The sequence below is a fragment of the Nycticebus coucang genome, chromosome 24, assembly GCF_027406575.1.
Source record: "Nycticebus coucang isolate mNycCou1 chromosome 24, mNycCou1.pri, whole genome shotgun sequence".
In the NCBI taxonomy this organism is placed as follows: Eukaryota; Metazoa; Chordata; class Mammalia; order Primates; family Lorisidae; genus Nycticebus; species Nycticebus coucang.
The window spans coordinates 4,801,800-4,815,099 of record NC_069803.1 but is presented as its reverse complement, the minus strand read 5'-3'; the positions used below and the strand labels follow the sequence as shown (position 1 = coordinate 4,815,099).

Genomic DNA, 13,300 nt, shown 5'->3' with positions numbered 1-13,300 from the left:
AAAAGTTTTGAGTTTGGATTAAAAGGTTATTGGAGACTTGGGAAAGTACAGATAAATAAGGAATACCTTATAAAGGGCAACTATTGGGCTTTCTCCTTGGAATCCTGAATGAAAGAGGGTCAGTTCCTTTGAGATGGTGAAAAGGAAGAGGTTGTAAAACAACTTCATGGAATATGCATTTTACTCTTTCACAAACCAACAAGAGTTCAGACATAACTTGGAGTCTATTTCCATGGATACTTTGATATGAAAAAGAGATAGGAATGCATTTTTCTTGCAAAATAGTCAAGACATTAATCATCAGGAAAACAATATTATTTTTTATTTGTATTTATTATAGTCTATAAAATCCAGAGATACTTCTCTGGTAATCTTGACAAAGAACAATTTTGAATCTTCCCCTTGGTTTACATGGACAGTAAAGAAGGAGATACATGCACTTCCATAGAACTGTGGGGTGATCTTGGCCCTGCCGTGAGACAGTAGCAAGAAAGATCCCCACCAACACTTACTTAGCATGTTGCAATGGTTCCATGTTGCAGGCATTGAGGTTAGACATAATTGTATTACCAAAATGTACGTGTGTGTGTTTGGTGGTGATGTTTAAATTACAGGAAAATTTCCAAAATGTTTGTAGAATCACTCATATTCATTCTCTCTCTGTCTCTCTCTCTCTCTTTGTTCTCTCTCTTTCCATGTCCTTACCTCTCTAAATGCCTGCAACTAAGTAAACATTAAAAAGAGAAAAGAAAAGACTTTCAAAATTACCTGTGCAGCTTTAGGTGTATAAGAGGTGGAACATCCAGATGGTTTCCTGATGCAACAGGCCTTAGCTTCAAGGAATTGAGATACAAACGTCCCCTATAGAATCATACATAAGGAAAGCCAGGGACTTAATGAGCTTCAGAAACCTAATCTCAAATTAGAGGAGAACAGATTTATTCTCAGTAGCCTTTAATTTAAAGAACTAAAATATGGAAAGTGTCTGTGTCTGAGTGGCCCTGCCTTACTGAAGCTCTCTCACCCCTTGCTTCCTCTTCTACTTCTCACTAAAACCCCCTGACTTGTTCTTATCTTTCTCATGCCTGGTAACAGCTGTACTCTAGTCAGGTTTCTTATTAAAAAAACAACATCCACAACCTTTTCCCTCCCACCAGAGACCCCTAATTCTAACTTTTCATCTTTAATCGAGGCATGTCACTTTTTAGAAATAGCTATCATGTAACACACTAAGCAGGAGGGCTCCATGTCATGAGTGATTCCCAAATGGCCTCCAGCTCCATTATCGCCATTGTTCCTTGACAGGTCACCAGTGCTAAGTAAAATGTTATAACACTCAGGATTCCATTATTCAACAAACTTCCCTACAGTGATGGCTTCCAGATGTGAGGAAATTTTAAAAACCTGTGGCCCTCAACACATCATTAGGTCCTTCCAATGTTTCCAAAAGTCCATAATCACCAGCATACTACAATCGTCTCCATTTCAACATCCAGCCATTGGGATTTAAGATAAACTAAGCAGTATTGAGAAGAAGATTTCACAAATAACTTTCTATTTCTCATAAAAATATCCCTAGTATTCATGTACCCTGGAGTTATTGTATTTTTCTCTTTGGGGTGTGCACTTTTCTATTTGATACCCACCCTTCCCTTCTGTATCTCTCTGTCACACAAACATACAAGTACACATGCACACTTGCACCAGTAACCTTCCCATGGATGCTATTGTTTCTATTCCTAATTTCTTTTGGAGGGTATCATTGTTAGTAATTTTTCTAGGGCAAGCCTGTCACCCCACTGACAGCATTTATGGCATGTTAATATCTTGATCTGATCTCAACCCATTGGAAAATGGGTCGATACAATAAAAAGCAAGGTAGTTTTCAAATTATTTCATGTTCATACTCCCTACCTCCACACTCTACCAAAAAAGTAATATAAAAAAAGTCTTTTGCCTGAAATTTGTATTTGTTTTAGCAATGCATTGTAGGACTGAAAGTATCAGAGTTACTGACTTGATTTTGCAGTTCTGAGTCCACTGAACAAAGAAAACTGCATCTCAGTTTTCTTGTATGTGGAAATAAAATAAGTTCTGTGCATATTAACATTGTTTATGTCATTTGACATTTAAAAAGTGTTGGGGAGTGTGGGAAAGAACACCTAAAAATACAACCTTATGCTGAAAGATTGGCTAAGGAAATTGTTCGCATGAGAGAAGAGATTTGCCCTGAGTCCCAAGTTCTTCCGCCCAGGGCAAAGACTCTGGCCTTTATTAAAGATGCTTGGTGCCCTGGGTCATGTCTCATTTGTCCTCACATTGTGGGAAATCCTAAATACAAAATCCATAAAATATAATGATTTAAATGAGGGTCCATCTGTGGAATGAGTGAGAAAGAGAGAAACTGTCTTTTTATCTTTCTCCTTGATCTTCTGGCTGGTAACAATTTACCGTCTGAGATGCCCACACATGTGTTTTCACAGAAAAGGCTCTGAAGAAATGCTGTCAGTTTTCACTCATCAGAAATAACAAAGCTCAACAGAGAGATGCTCAAATGTGGGCTCAGACATAGGTTTATCCAAGAGAAACACCATCCTCCTCTTGCCTTCACCTGGGCTGGGGCCACTTTGACCTTGGATCTATCTTATAAGCAAGAAGCTAGGGGAAAAAAAAGTCTTTGTGGATGTCTCAAATTGTAAACATTGAAAACAGAGGCCATGAGTTTAATAGAACCCATCTGTAAAGAAGTAGTTAAGGCAAACAGAATACTTTATTCACAGCTTATTGGTTTACCTTAAAACACAGTTCATGAATTCTTCTATGTGGACTGACATGAGATTATACTGACTACAATGAGATCCTGAATTCCCATACCCCTCCTTTTAAAATACCATTTACAGATAGTTTTTCATCATGCCTACAGTCTTTACTATTAAAGCTTATATATTACACAGTGACTTCATTCTTTGCATATCCAAAGAATCAGGAGAGACCAGGAAGCAGAGGGAGGTTGGAAAATACAGTTCACTAGAACATGGAGCTGCCCTCCTTCCACTAAACATCAGCGAAACTCGTTTATAATCATGGAGGTGTGGGAAGTTTTCTGCCCAGTGTGGAAGTTTTCTAAGCATGGGTTTCAATTGTTTTATTCAGTATTTTCTCCTCCCTCCTCCTTGGGAGCTTTTCAAATTAGGAGGTAGAGGCAACTGCATTTGGCCATAGAGTGATGAGCTTTAACTGAAAACTAGGAAGCCCCAGTCCCGAGCAAACCAGAACAGCCCATCATCCCTCTCTGGAAGACAGCAGATTTATTTCCTTCTTCCTGAAGCACTTTCCTAAGGTTTTTTCAGATGGCGAAAACCAAGAAGGGCTGGTGTTTTGGAGGCAAACAGGCTGCTGTCATTGTATGCCATGTCCATGAGATTTCCTGGCAGATTTTCTCTTAGTTTACCCAGTAAAAGAGTGCCATCGTGAATAACTGGTCAAGCTGGTTGTAAGACGGACCTAGTGCATGCCTCATAGGAAAGGAAGGGGCTGCAAAGGTCTTCCTCATGGGGTAGTGGAGTCCGCCCTCTGGCTTCCGCATAGGGAAGTGCAGTCTGTGCTCTAGCTTCCTGAGATTCTTTCCCAGTTGCTTGGTTCTGAAAGTTACTTGGAGCTCAGAAAATGCCTATTTAGTTTGCTCATACACAGGTTTTGGGGGGGACTGAACTGCTCAGAATTGTTCATATTTTTAAACCTTAAACTTCCTTCTCAATTAAAAATAATACCTTGTGATGAATTAATGGCAACTAGATGAAACCCAGAAAAATGAAATCATAATGTGGCCATAAAGACTAGGCTCAGATTTTGATATTTGACTATAGTATATGTGCGAATGTGTAGAGGAAAAGCAAGGAGGGAACTTGGAGGAGCACAGAGTGGGAAGCGCCATTTGTATGACCAGCCCTTATTTCCCAAATTATAGCTGACTTTCCCCCATAACACAACAGGGGTAGACAGAACTGAAGATTCCCAAGTTGGGTGTGAACTATGTGGTCTTGTCACTATATACAAAGTCACTGGAGAGAAGGCAGCTATAGCTTTCAAGATACAAAATTTTCAGCACCATCAGAGGCATCTGGGTCTGAGATTCTGCTTCACATTTTTGGTAGGAACCCAACTATTACTTTCAAGACATTGCTGCGATGGACTTTTCAAAGATTAAACCAAGAAAGTCACTGAAATCCCTAGACACACAGTCACATTTCTTCTCTCCTTCCTAACACTTGATCAGGGGACTGGTTCTCCTCCCTATGCTAAAACTTCATAAGACTTGTTATCTTTGTATAACTCGAGCTTTGAACAAAAATATATATATTGCTCTTCATTCAGGCTAGAAAATGCTATCCTAATAATTTACAAGCCACCTGTAGAGTTTTAATGGGATTTCATATGGAATGATTACAAGCCCGAGAATCCTAACACAAGCCAAAAATTAGGCCTGCAAAAGAATAAAAGGTACTAGTAGGGCTTTTTGAAATTTCTAACAGATATTGTGAGCAACAAAAGATCATATCCTTTGGCCAAAATCATCGTCAAGAATAATCTGAGTCAATTTTGCAAGTTGGAGAAAATAATGACAACACATTTATATTCTTGGAAACCATGATGCCTACCCTGGAGCTCTGAAACCTACCAGACTCAAGTGGCTTTCTCATATGGTTTGGTCCCTTTCTCATCAAGTGCCACCACCAGTAATCAGAGGCACATAATTCTTTATTTATATTTTCCTTTAAGTGATACAATTTCTGAACATGGGAGAGTAAGTACAATTTACTCAGAATCGTTCCAGGAAGCAGGGAGGAAAGATCCTGACTTCCACAGGTGGGGCTTGGCCAAGCACTCACAGGACTGTGGCCTCATGCGTATTAAAGCAGCTCAAAGATAGGCAGGCATCAGAGCAGAGAGCTGGGGGCATCCTCCGGGTGCTGCTCTGAACATCCACAAGTGGATCAGCTGCAGAAGGTATTTTCACCCAGCACACTTGGCCTATTAATTTTTAAAAGCGGAAGCCACATACTGGGACTCTTGAGGACATTTCAAGGTCCGGTACCTCCAAGAAGCTCCAAAGTAGAAGTGGCACTGTCTGGGCAGTGAGGAGCGTGTCTTGTGACCAGAGAACCAACCCCACTCTCATCCTAAACATGTCTCACTGAGGCCATCCCAGACAATAGCCACCACATTTCTTGCCAGTATCTCCCCTACACAACCCCCTCCCCTTCACCCAATGTGACATGTCCGTTTTGACCCGATGGTGCCCCATGGCTATGTTTTCTTCCAATAGCATCATCTTTATGTTCTATTTCTTATATCCAAGTTCTAAGACTCGTAGTGCTGAGCTTTCTTGCAGATGATTTATTAGTTTCTTTAGAAGGCATATTTCTCCAAGGTTCATGTCATTTGTGAAGCATATGGAAGAAGGGAGCTTTAGTTAAGGGTTGTTGATCTAAATCACATTAGGTTTTGCTTTGGCAAGGACACCAGATGGATGCCTTTATGATGAAGTGGGTGTCCTCCAGAATTTTCTTTTATGCAGGTCTCCAACAGGTGTTTCCTCTAAGGCATATCTGTTTTCCATAACATCAGAATGAAGAAAGATGTTGCTTGTAACGGCCCGTATACATAGAACGCGCTTTTATTATGATAGAAGTATACAGTGATTGATTTGGTATTCTGAGTCAAGTTAAAATGTGCTTGGAAGAAGATCATCTTCCTTTTGCCAAAAGGACATTTAATTATAGACCAAAGACTCTTCATCCATCGTGGGGGTGGAGAAGAAGAAGTGGGAAAAAGCTGAAGAAAGTGACCAGAGGGAAGTAGTAGTTATAGCTGTAGACGTGAGTACCAGGGGCAGAGAGCAAGAAGCCGGCTCTCTGAAGGTAAAACAGCCCTGAACGGTTCCCAAACAGTCCTTGAGAGACAGTCACCACCAGTGTGGGTACTTCATGTAAACATGTGCTGAGCAGGCTAAGAGACAGTGTCCAGAAAGCCACTTACTGAAGAGAAAGAGGGTTCTACAAACAAGTAACATAGCCAGTTCTCTAAAGCCTGATAAAAATTTAAAACAGACTCAGGTATTAAGTATGTCCCCTGGTGAATTCCTTTAACAAGCTTGGCAGAAGGCCAGCACCATGCTCCTGTCTAGTACCATTAAGAGAGCCTGAGGGGCTCTTAGAATTTGGGTTGGGGCTCATGACTTACGGATATTTAAATTACCGAAAGGCATGCTAATTTGAATGAATGAGGTAACCCATTTGACCAAGCTGGCCTTGAGGCTTATGTTACCACATCTTTTGGTAAATTATTAGAATTCACTAAGTCCACTGAGTTTATAGGTAGGTCTTAAGTGCAGGAGGAGGTAAAGAATTGTATCAAGGTCTTGGTAAATCTCATTAGGAATTACCCTCTGTACCTTCCCAACCCCTTTTCCCAGGCTCCATCCTTCACCCCAGCTTCTCTGCCTAGCTCCTTTCCAATTTTCAGGTCTGAAAATTCAGTTTAAATTTGAGTTAAGCCTTTACATCTGAAAAATTACAGCATAAGATGGCAATTTAGATGCTAACTTGGTTGAGGAAAGTAAGATTTCTTGTTAAGGTTCTGAGTATTTTGGCCAGTTGTTGAATAATTAGCTACATTAATTCACAGGGAAAACTATTAACCCTTCATCACACAGAATAGTAGGCTGTAATTCTCCCAAGATGGAGAGTGAAATGGCACAGGAGAGAGTACTGTCATAAGCTACAGACTGTCAGGGGCCGCACAGTGCAGTATGTCCCCCCAAAGTGGATAGCAAAAGATATTTTTAAATAAGTAAATAAAGTAAGAAAGTATGTAAGTAAATAGTGAAAGTCTTTGTGGTCAAGTAAGTTGTGAAACAGTGGATTATACCATTTTTAAAGGATTTCCTTATTGCAGAAATTCTCTTATATACTATCTTCGGAACATTACTCTATTTTCTCAACTTTTATTTGACTACAAAAAACCCTTCCTCAGGACTCTTCCCATTACTAATATTCTATGGAACATGCTTTTTTGGAAAAGGTATTGGCATTAGGGTAGGTTGAACTTACACTGTGGTAACAACTATGAACCCACTGTGCCTCAGGAGCAAGAATGCTTATTTCTTATTAGGGGAACACAATGCGTCCAGCAGCAGTCTGGCAGGCAGGAGAACTCTGCCGTCCATGACCGCTCATGCACCCAAGAAGGTCACCTCCACAGGTTAAGAAAGAGCCTGAAGGGGACAGGGGAAGCTTCTCATGTTTCATTGGACAGAGCTAGTCCTGTGCCACACCTATGTGTCCAGACTCTTTTTTTTTTAATGTTGAGGATTCATTGAGGGTACAATAAACCAGGTTACATTGATTACATTTGTTAGGTAAAGTCCCTCTTGCAATTGTGTCTTGCCCCTAAAAGGTGTGGCACACACCAAGGCCCTACCCCCCTCCCTCCTTCCCTCTTTCTGCTCTTCCTTTCCCCACCCCTCCCTCCTCTTTCTCTCTCTACTGTCCCCTTCCCCCACCCCCACCATGACTTTAATTGTCATTAATTGTCCTCATATCAAAATGGAGTACATAGGATTCATGCTTCTCCATTCTTGTGATGTTTTACTAAGAATAATGTCTTCCACTTCCATCCAGGTTAATACAAAGGATGTAAAGTCTCCATTTTTTTAAATGGCTGAATAGTATTCCATGGTGTACATATACCACAGTTTGTTAATCCATTCCTGGGTTGGTGGGCATTTAGGCTGTTTCCACATTTTGGCGATTGTAAATTGAGCTGCAGTAAACAGTCTAGTACAAGTGTCCTTATGATAAAAGGATTTTTTTCCTTCTGGGTAAATGCCCAGTAATGGGATTGCAGGATCAAATGGGAGATCTAGCTTGAGTGCTTTGAGGTTTCTCCATACCTCCTTCCAAAAAAGTTGTACTAGTTTTCAGTCCCACCAGCAGTGTAAAAGTGTTCCCTTCTCTCCACATCCTCGCCAGCATCTGCAGTTTTGAGATTTTTGTGATGCGGGCCATTCTCGCTGGGGTTAGATGGTATCTCAGGGTGGTTTTGATTTGCATTTCTCTAATAGATAGGGATGATGAACATTTTTTCATGTGTTTGTTAGCCATTCATCTGTCTTCTTTAGAGAAGGTTCTATTCATGTCTTTTGCCTATTGATATATGGAATTGTTGGCATTTTTCAAGTGGATTAATTTGAGTTCTCTATAGATCCTAGTTATCAAGCTTTTGTCTGATTCAAAACATGCAAATATCCTTTCCCATTGTGTAGGTTGTCTATTTGCTTTGGTTATTGTCTCCTTAGCTGTACAGAAGCTTTTCAGTATAATGAAGTCCCATTTGTTTATTTGTGTTGTTGCTGCAATTGCTATGTCAGTCTTCTTAACGAAGTCTTTCCCCAGACCAATATCTTCCAGTGTTTTTCCTATGCTTTCTTTGAGGATTTTTATTGTTTCATGCCTTAAATTTAAGTCCTTTATCCATCTTGAATCAATTTTTGTGAGTGGGGAAAGGTGTGGGTCCAGTTTCAGTCTTTTACATGTGGATATCCTGTTCTCCCAGCACAATTTATTGAATAGGGAGTCTTTCCCCCAAGGTATGTTCTTGTTTGGTTTATCAAAGTTCAGGTGGTTGTAAGATGTTAGTTTCATTTCCTGGTTTTCTATTCGATTCCAAGTGTCTATGTCTCTATTTTTGTGCCAGTACCATGCTTTCTTGACCACTATGGATTTGTAGTACAGCCTAAAATCTGGTATGGTGATTCTCCCAGCTTTATTTTTATTACTAAGAACTGCCTTAGCTATATGGATTTTTTTTCTGATTTCATACAAAACACAGAATTATTTTTTCCAAATGTTGGAAGTATGATGTTGGTATTTTAATAGGAATGGCATTGACTAGGTAGATTGCTTTGGGAAGTATAGTCATTTTAACAATGTTGATTCTTCCCATCCATGAGCATGGTGTGTTCTTCCATTTGTTAATATCCTCTGCTATTTCCTTTCTGAGGATTTCATAATTTTCTTTATAGAGGTCCCTCTCCTCCTTTGTTAGGTATATTCCTAGATATTTGATTTTCTTTGAAACTATGGTAAAGGGAGTTGTGTCCTTAATTAACTTTGCATCTTGATTGTTACTGGAGTATACAAAGGCTACTGACCTGTGAACATTGATTTTATATCCTGAGACATTACTGTATTTTTCGATGCCTTCCAGGAGTCTTGTGGTTGAGTCTTTGGGATTCTCTAAGTATAATATCATGTCATCAGCAAAGAGGGAGAGTTTGAACTTTCCTCTGCTCCCATTTGCATTCCCTTTATTTCCTTGTCTTGCCTAATTGTATTGGCTAAGAGGGAAAGCTTTCAGTTTTACTCTATGCAGTAAAATTTCCATGCCTTTGTGTGGGGTTGAATGTTTTTTTGTTTTTTTTTGTAGAGACAGAGTCTCACTTTATGGCCCTTGGTAGAGTGCTGTGGCCTCACACAGCTCACAGCAACCTCTAACTCCTGGGCTTAAGCGATTCTTTTGCCTCAGCCTCCCGAGCAGCTGGGACTACAGGCACCCGCCACAATGCCCGGCTATTTTTTGGATGCCGTTTGGCCGGGGCCGGGTTTGAACCCACCACCCTCGGTATATGGAGCCGGCACCTTACCGACTGAGCCACAGAATTGAGTTCCACCTTTAGTGCCTTATGGTCTGAGAAGATACAAGGTAAAATATCAATTCTTTGGATTCTGTTGTGGTTTGTTTTGTGTGTAGGATATGCTCAATTATGGAGAATGTTCCATGGGGTGATGAAAAGAATATATATTCTTTATCTTTGGGATGGAGTGTTCTATATGTGTCTATCAAGCACAGTTGTTCTAGGGTCTCATTTAAATCTCTTATATCTTTGTTTAATTTCTGTTTAGAGGATTTGTCCATCTCTGTAAGAGGAGTGTTAAAGTCCCCTGTTATTATGACATTATCAGATATCATATTGCTCAGACTGAGTAAGGTCTGTTTCAAGAATCTGGGAGCATTTAAATTGGGTGCATAAATATTTAGAATTGAAATGTCTTCATGTTGTATTTTTCCCTTGACCAATATAAAGTGACTACCTTTGCCTTTTTTGACTTTAGTTGCTTTAAATATACATATATCTGAAAATAAGATTGCAACTCCTCTTTTCTTCTGAATTCCATTTGCCTGAAAAATTGTCTTCCAACCCTTGACTCGGAGCTTTAATTTGTCTTTTGAAGCCAGATGTGTTTCCTGCAGAAAGCAAATGGATGGCTTGTGTTTTTTAATCCAGTCAGCCAATCTACGTCTCTTCAGTGGGAATTCAAGCCATTAACATTTATTGAGATAATTGATAAGTGTGGTAGTATTCTATTCATCTTATTTTGTGAGAGTCCATTGCTTAGTTTTATCTTTTGCATCAGTGTGGAAGTTAGGTTCTGTCCTTTAATTGCTGACTTCTTACTTTCCTGCTGATCCATTGTGATGGTCAGTGTTTAGAACAGATTGAAGTATTTCCTATAGAGCTGGTCTTGTTGTGGCGAATTTCCTCAATGTTTCTATATCAGTAAATAATTTGATTTCTCCATCAATTTTAATGCTTAGCTTAGCAGGATATAGAATTCTGGACTGGAAATTGTTCTGTTTAAGTAAATTAAAGGTAGATGACCATCGTTTTCTTCCTTGGAAAGTTTCATTAGAGAAGTCTGCAGTCACTCTGATGGATTTGCCCCTGTAGGTCAACTGGCACTTAGTCCTGGCAGCTTGCAGAATCTTTTCTTTTGTGTTGACTTTGGACAGGTTCATCACAATGTGTCTTGAAGAAGCTTGGTTAGAGTTGAGGTGACCTGGGGTCCAATATCCCTCTTGAAAGGAGTGTGTAAGAATCTTTTGTGATATTTGGGAAATTTTCATTTATAATATTCTCTAGTATGGCTTCCATTTCTCTGGGTCATTCTTCTTCCCTTCTGGGATTCCTATCACTCATATGTTGGAATGCTTCATAATGTCCCATAATTCTGTCAGTGAACGTTCTGCTTTCTCTCTTCTTTTCTGCCTCTTTAACTATCTGAGTTATCTCAAGAACTTTGTCCTCTACCTCCACAATTCTTTCTTCCGCATGGTCTAACCTGTTGCTGATACTTTCTATTACATCTTTAAGTTCCCTAATTGACTGCTTCAGTTCCTTCAGTTTTGCTATAGCCTTTCTATATTCTTCATATTGTTCATCTCTTATTTGATCCTGTTTTTGGATTTCCTTTTGGTTATTTTCCACTTTATTAGCAGTTTCCTTCATTGTTCCATCATTTCCTTTATTGTTTTCATCATCTGTATTCTAAATTCCCTTTCTTTCATTCCTAACATTTCTTTATAGGTGGAATCCTCTGCAGTAGCTACCTCATGGTCCCTTGGAGGGGTTGCTCTGGACTGGTTCTTCACGTTGCCAGGAGTTTTCTGCTGATTCTTCCTCATGAGTGATTTCTTTTATCATTTTCCTTGCCCTAATTTTTCTTTCACTTCCTCTTGCTCTTTAAGTTGTCGTGCCTGTGGACTAAGGTTTCAATGAGTCCTTTTTGTACAGGGCCAGAAGCATGAGAAGGTTGAAGAGCAAGAAGGGATAAAAGAAAGAAAGAAAAGAAAAAAGAGAAAGAGGGGGTGGGTAAAAGGGAATATTGCCAAAAAAAAAAAAGAGAGTCACAGAAAGAGGGAGACAGAGCAATATAGGTATATAGTAGGGTACTTTGACACAACCATAAAAAAACCTAACCTCTGGGGGTGCCAGTTTGGGTGGTTCCCTTGATGTCAGAAGCTCTTTGCTAGCCTGATCATATACAATACACCACCTCCACCAAGTAGAGAGGAAAGACAAAATTGCTATAAATCAATCCAAAACAAGCAAACAGAAAACTTTATGGGATAAACTTAGGTGAAAAACCAAATAAGAGAGATAGAAATACTAGCAAAAATGAGCTTCTAATTATTGAAAAAGGCAACAATTGTATTTAAACTAGAAAAATGAGAAAGAAAAGAAAGAAAAAAAAGAAAAATCTATAGGGAAAAGGTTGAAATAAAAAAAACAAAACAACAATAAAAATAAACAAAAACAAACAAAAAACCCCCCCCCAAAACAAAGCAGTATATATATCTTGTTGAATATTGTCTGGGCAACAGGTGATCTTCTGGGGTATGAGATGTTAATCACAATACTGATTCAACTGGAGGCCTCTGCTAATTTGTCAAACCCCACAGGGTGAATACCCTAAATCTCTCTTCAGCCCTCTTAAAAGACACTTTAAACTTCTAAACTTGGCTAAGCAGAAGCTTTCCCAGGAAAGTGCTTATCACTGGGATCACTGCTGAAGTGGCTATCCACTTACCCAGTGTGCCAAAACTGGTCTCACTCTGCCCCTGAGGGTTAAGGCTGTAACTTGGCTTAGTTCCTGCCTTTAAGCTGCTCAGTCATTAGATTACTAGCTCCCACCTGATCCTTGCTCTGCGACCCTGAGGGCGGAGCTTATCGAGGCAGTTCTCTCACAATGGCTCCCTGCGGCCCATAGCTAAACACTATTAGCTCCCTCCGGCTCAGTGGCTCAGTCTGGGGCCCTAGACAATGCCCAAAGTTCTCCACACTCCTGCCCAAGCTCTCCCCAAGGCAGTTCAACTGAGTGCCAAGTCCAAAAACATCAAAACAGCTCACAGGTTAAGGCCTTTCCAGTTTGTAGTCTCACTGCTGCTGTACTTAAAGTTGCCGGCAGGATTAGACCGATCGAACACACACAACCACTTTGCCCTTTTGGGGTCCAGAAGTCTCTCGTTGACTCCCTGTGTCCTCGAAGGAATGATTATAGCCAGATCCCACCAGCCAGAGATGCCTGGAGTCTTGTCTCCCCAGACTCACGGTGCCCATTTGCAAGGAAGCTGTTACTTGGCCGCCATCTTGCTCAGTTGTCTCGTGCCCAGGCTCTTGTGCTCAGGAAGGAATGGAAAACTGATGATGTGAGCACTTGTCACCTCAGCCTCAAGTTCCACCTTTATGGTTTCTTAGATCTTCGACTTTTATCCATAAAACAAGGGAAGGTAGTCTTTAAAGTCTCTCTGGCAGAGACAGAAATGCTCACCAAATATTTCCATTTCATCCCGTTCCCCGGCCACCTTAAAGCAAGCAGGACACTGGTGACGAGTCCTGGCCAAAGGTCTATGCAGGGGAGGACGCCAGCCACTGTGGCCGAGCTGGGAAAGGCCAGGC

The 13,300-nt window shown here is 40.3% G+C and overlaps 1 protein-coding gene across 1 annotated transcript in view; it reads left to right on the top strand.

Moving 5' to 3' along the window:
* KCNU1 (potassium calcium-activated channel subfamily U member 1) overlaps positions 1-13,300 on the top strand; it is a 227,634-nt gene that overhangs the window by 157,767 nt on the left and 56,567 nt on the right. Inside the window, exons 21-23 of the mRNA XM_053578834.1 lie at positions 5,417-5,431; positions 6,620-6,630; positions 8,432-8,470. Coding sequence (XP_053434809.1) covers positions 5,417-5,431; positions 6,620-6,630; positions 8,432-8,470 — 65 coding nt within the window. The remainder of the gene's footprint in view (positions 1-5,416; positions 5,432-6,619; positions 6,631-8,431; positions 8,471-13,300) is intronic.